We start from the raw sequence: 5,867 nt of genomic DNA, 5'->3' as shown, positions 1-5,867 counted from the left end.
CGGTAACTAATGGTAAATATGTTATTTACGTGACTATGAGCTATTTTCAAAGATTTTAATTTTAATTGGATTTCATATAAAGCTTAACAATGAAAAATCACATCACAAATATATAAAATTCATGACATAAATATTTCAACTTCATCTAAAAATCATGGCAGAAAAATCTGAGAGAGTTATCACATGGCAAGAAGGCTACAATAAGACCTTCAAATTATGGTCCAGTCAAATATTAAAAAAATAATTTCTACAATAATATTGAAAAGTAAATATTTATTTTTAAATATTATAAATTGCATTAAAATATTAAACTAATAACAATCAATAAACAAATCTATGGTCAAAAGCAAAGATTAATAAAATAAACCATCTTAAGCATGGTTAATATATTATTAATAAAAAAATAACCATGATTTAAATTTTAGACAAATCCTCGCAACAGTGTCATAGTTACTGAATTCAAGGCCATTTAAGATCCAGCATTAAAAATGCATCATGACTCTATGTCCATGTAACAATATCCATTAGTGGAAGATGCATAGAAACCTTTTATGAATTGATCTAAATATTTTAATGGAGGCCGACTAGTAAAAACTAGTTCATGAATTAATACTAATGAAATCATATTCAAACTTATTAATTCACATTTAAAAATAAAAAATAAAATAAAGAATCAATACAAAAACCAACTGATTCTATCCGATAGTTAGTGATTTGGGTAACCAATTCAATGTACCGCATCACAAATTATGATAGAAAACTAATCCATTCCATATAGAACAAAGAAAGGGTAGATTGAACAAACCTAAAATTGCCAGTTTATTCATATGGCAGATTAAGGAACAAATTTTCGGTTTATGCACAGAGCACAGCTTGAAGCAGTTGGAAAAAAATGGAAAAATACTGTATGTTGTTTAGTCCATGCAATGATCCCTATTGAACATGAAACTATCTTTTTTTCCAATTTTTGGAAACAAATTTGTAATGAAAATTCACTGGCCAACGTTGATAAACAATGAATCAACTTCTCTGATCTCATAACTTATGGCTGTTGGCACCAGAGCAGGACTAAGTTTTGGAGGAAGACTGGTGCCAAGCACAGAGGATGAGCTGCCTGCACAGGGATGCTGCCCAGAGCTGTTGCTCTAAGGGATTGAGATCTTGCGCAAACACCGAGTGTACCAGTAGGAGAACACTGCACCACAAGACCAATGTGATTGTAACTGTTTGTACCTATTTTGGTAACTGACCAAGAGGCCATTAGCGTGGTTCCACAATGAATCCACTATAATTTTGCTGGGTGGTGACAACCATAACAATCCAAACGTATAGCAGTTTGGTTTCTCAGTTACGAAATCCTTGGTTATCTTGATTTTATTGAATCCCACTAATCCTGAGCAATAAAAATTGGTATCTTTGCCCTGTGTCTCAATTTGTTTGTCTCGTTTTTTAATCTGTACATTCTCAAGAGATGTTGACAGCAGACAACGCATATAGGAAATGGAATAATTTGTAGAATAATAAGAAACAGTATAGAAGTTGCTCAAGATGAAAACATATCAAATTGTGTAGCTTTCTATTGCAGAAAGTGTATTAGAAAGTCCTTCCTCGCTATATGTTTCACAAGGATTTCAAATGTAAATCAACAACCAAATAGTTAATGATAGTGGCTAAGTTGGAAATCATAAACGATAAATGTGAATCAACGGCAATTTGAGTCAAGATATTCAATTTTTTTAAAGAAACTTTTAATAACTTTTTACCATATAGGCTAACATGTTTCTGGAGAATGGAGAATAGAACCCAAGTGAAAAGGGAACCCAGGTGGAGAAGCGATTAAATTCACTAGCTACCACTGGAGCCATTATTCTTTAACAACCTTACTGTGAGCTGTTACAAAAAATGTAGTAGATATTGAAGAAATAGCTACCGCTGGAGCTGTGGTTCTTTAACAACCTTACTGGTGGGCTATTACAAAAATTGTAGTAGATATTGGAGAAATAGTAGCAATTTGAGCGAAACTTCCGACCTTATTAGTTTGTTGAGCCTTGTCCAATCTGTTCTACATCTCACGATAATCAAGATTACTGTAGGGAGCAAAGAGCTCGTAAAACCAATTCTTCTTTCGCATTGGATTCCATCCCATGTCCCTGCAAAGATTATCATTGTCCCAAATATGAAAAGCCGCATGGCAAGACTTCCAATAGAAGGGTGTAACTCTCTTGCAATGCTTGTAGTGGTTGTCTATATCGGTCAACATTTCCTTCATACTGGGAAGGACAAATTTGCCAGACAGAAAATGAGACAGCCATCGAGAACGCATTTCAGAAGAACACACATTTGATAAGCTTTCCGAATAGCCAAGAATTGCCATATGAGGAATATGTGGATGGATGAGACCCCTGTTTGTTCATTCTCAGCAAATGAAAGGTGATTTAGGTTTTGAGACTGATATGAGCTTATAATCAGATTTATTATGAATTTTTCTTCCCTGAATTGGGTTAACATAAGGAAAATACAGAGAAGAGAACAAAAAGCAGAAGTAACCAGACCTGTATAAAGGAATTATACCAGTTGAGTCCTCAAGAACACCTGCAAAAGGTCGTGGAAGTAGGGTCTTGAGTTTCTTTTCAGCATCGAAACCGGTACCAAATACCACAAGATCAGCTTCCACCTCTGTTCCATCATCTAGTGCAACCCCCTTACTAGAGAAACTCCAATTAGGAGATTTTCGAAAAAGTATGCTGCCTTCATCTGCTCTTGAAAACAAATCGCCATGATATGTTGAAACAGTGCAAGCAGATAACTCCTCAACAAAGCTCTGATCTGGAACAAGACCATATTTTCGCAAGGGAAGATTCCAGCATAGGTAAAGCTCAAAGAATTTGAAGATCGCCCATCTCTGCATTAAAAGTGAAAGAAAAATTGTAACAAACACTGACATTTATAATGCATTTACATTATTGAGTTCAGAAGAGCATTCTGTTGTTTAATATGGAATAAGTTGTAAATTGTTGTGAATAAATAATTGTTAGAGTCTAGATGTACATACTCAATAGATTCAAACAGTATTTTATAATGAACCAAGCATAGGCTTGAGTTCAATCTTTTTGGTAATGAATATAAATTAACAGAACCTTTTATCAAAGAGAGAAATGTTGTATATTAGTCCCTTACATATTACTCTGGAGTCTGAATTATATGTACCACAAAGATCATTTGGAAGAATAGTAAAAAATACAGAAACAAACTGTATTTCTGGGAAATCTTCCTTATATATTAGTCCCTTACATATTACTCTGAATTATATATGTACCACCAAGATCATTCGGAGGAATAGTAAAAAGATACAGAAACAAACTGTATTTTTCAGAAATATTCCTTTAACGAATTCCCATGGAACAATTTTAGTAAATGGAATTTTCCATCCCACCTTTACTGAAAAATTACAGAGAGCCATTTCAATTATGTGAATTTTCAATTTCATTTGTTTATATCACTCACAAGATTGAGAAATCTATGGCAGATTTATGTTGTCATACATAACAAAACTTCAGCTGCAACACTACTTTTTAAAAGTTAAATCTCCAAGTCTAGGGCAAGAAGCTTTACCAACAAGTCTAAATTCTATCCACGATATTTTATTCGTGCTTGAAAAATCAAATCTTTCAGTAAGACAGGTTAAAATATACCAGCGGTCTAAATATGCGCGATAGTGCGCTCTGCAGAAAACCCTGAGCTGGCCTTTCTAGTAAGAACTGTGCAAAACGTGTATTATAACAGTGTTGTATGGGCAATCCGTAGAGCTCGTAAGAAATAATCCCCCAGTGCGCTCTTCTGAAGACCACTGTACAAGGATGGCCATCTTCTCCTACCAGGATTCAGAGAGAACCCATTAATAGCACTATAAAAATTGAATTCAAAGAATGGAAACACAACTTGTATAATATCTGTAATATATAGGGTACCTCGATTCGTCTCAGCACATTCCACAGCAAAATCCAATGCTGATTTCTGGTATCCAATAACTACAACTCTCTTTCCTTTGATCAGATCATAAGCACTTTTTTCATCCAAGCGTGCGTAGTCCATGGTATGTAAAACTTTTCCTTGAAATACTTCTGGTCCTTTATTTGGAGGGAACGATGGGATATGGGGCAGATCCCCATATTTACCAATGCACAAGACTAAGAAATCAAAACGATGCCACTGGAAGATAAACCAACACAAACAAACACCAGTCAGTATAATCCTCTACTGGGTTAACAAAAATCAAAATTTTGTGGCTATGGGGCATTCATCAAGACTTGGTAAGTTCCTGTGTAGGTGTAATAGTTTCTTGAATCTTGATGGGGGTGAACTAAATATAAACACCAGCAGAGAGCAATGTAAATCCAGGTTTACTTATGCAGCTGCCTTGTTGACATAGGGATTCCTTTTCTGGTTATTCCGGAAAAAAGTACTCTTGTACTGCCCCTACCATAAAAGCTTCCTTATAAATGCATATCTGAGATCTTGTGTCTGGCCATCATCAAATCCCGACTTTAGCTATTTTCCCACCGATGTCAGAAAAGTTTATTTGCTTTAAAAATCATAATTACCCATTTGCAATAGGGTCACTTTCATATGGGAGTGGGGTTTACATTAATATGTCTAACATTGACTAGAATTGATCCTTATGCCAGAATATATGCATAATGATTGGACATACCAGAAAAGAAAAAAAGCAAACTTATTAATTTATACTTATTTTTTCTCTACCTCTATGGATTCTCCATTGATTTTCTGCACACCCACATCCCAAACTACACTGTCTCCATATGGGCCTCCATTCTTACTCCATAATCCAGCATGTTCCAAGCTGCTTTCACAATATTCTTGGCCAATATATTGAATCTCCACCACTTTGGTATTGAAGTGAATGTGATCAAGCAATCCAAAATGCATGGCATAGCTCTGGAAGTAGTCCATAACCTCAGAGTGAGTGGGATGTTGGGCAGTAATATGGTCTGGCCATTGAAAATCAGTGAATTGATATTCATGGCGAGGAGTCTGCACCCTTGTGCACCCAAATGTTTCCCTCCACACTCCTCCAATTCCTTGTTTTACTTCAAACACAACAGGGTCCATGTTCAGATTGAGTAAATATTTGGTTGCGACGAGACCACTCATACCTGCTCCTATGATGCACACCCTTCTTTTCCTGAATCCATTCTCTGTCTCACACTCCATCGACATATTGGCACTGCTGGTAGCCATGAATAAAAAACGACTCTGAGAAACTAATGTTAGTAATTGTTCAGACCTAATTCAAAGGCTGTGAACGCGTTTTATCTACTGTAGATAGATTATAGATTATGATTGACAGATTACCTAGCCATTAAGGCCACCTCAAAAATTATTCTGAAGACTATATTATCACATCTTTATACCCAAATAGGCCAGAAATAGTTTCAGGTCAACTTTCTGCACGTCTCTTCAGGTATTTTTTTCAAGCTTATATTATCACATCTTTATACCCAAATAGGCCAGAAATAGTTTCGGTCATCTTTGTGCACGTCTCTTCAGGTATTTTTTTAAAGCTTTATTTATCACATCTTTTACCCAAATAGGCCAGAAATAGTTTCAGGTCAACTTTGTGCACGTCTCTTCAGGTATTTTTTTCAAGCTTAATTATTAAAAGTGGCTGGGAATGTCGTCACATGCATCGTATGAGCTGTATCACCATGAGCTGTATCACATGCCAGTGATCTCTGCAACTTTGTATCATACGCTGGGTGCAATCAGGTGTGTTAATCACTTGCACATGGTAGTCATAAAATAGTCAGGACGATCTATCAGCCTGTAGGTTAGGAGAACCAAAGAGT

The 5,867-nt window shown here is 35.6% G+C and overlaps 1 protein-coding gene across 3 annotated transcripts; it reads right to left on the bottom strand.

Moving 5' to 3' along the window:
* Window positions 1–1,726: 1,726 nt before the first annotated feature.
* On the bottom strand, window positions 1,727–5,493 carry LOC149175867 (putative flavin-containing monooxygenase 1). 3 transcript variants are annotated; one of them, XM_089419764.1, is made up of 5 exons: window positions 4,762–5,490; window positions 3,969–4,209; window positions 3,693–3,865; window positions 2,553–2,902; window positions 1,727–2,402 (listed from the first exon to the last, which is right to left on the bottom strand). In XM_089419764.1, exons 1-5 carry the CDS (start codon window positions 5,257–5,259, stop codon window positions 2,063–2,065), a joined length of 1,602 nt encoding a protein of 533 aa, XP_089275890.1. In that variant the 5' UTR covers window positions 5,260–5,490; the 3' UTR covers window positions 1,727–2,062. The 3 variants fall into 3 exon arrangements, with proteins under 3 accessions (XP_089275890.1, XP_089275889.1, XP_089275891.1); XM_089419763.1 differs by having other exon boundaries at window positions 3,693–3,871; window positions 4,762–5,489; XM_089419765.1 differs by having other exon boundaries at window positions 2,127–2,402; window positions 2,572–2,902; window positions 3,693–3,871; window positions 4,762–5,493.
* Between the last annotated feature and the right edge of the window lie 374 nt (window positions 5,494–5,867).

Source organism: Pinus tabuliformis, chromosome 4_1 (assembly GCF_031772625.1).
Source record: "Pinus tabuliformis cultivar Carrire ecotype Pingquan chromosome 4_1, CPIR1, whole genome shotgun sequence".
NCBI lineage: Eukaryota > Viridiplantae > Streptophyta > Pinopsida > Pinales > Pinaceae > Pinus > Pinus tabuliformis.
This window is presented reverse-complemented; position numbering and strand designations above follow the sequence as displayed.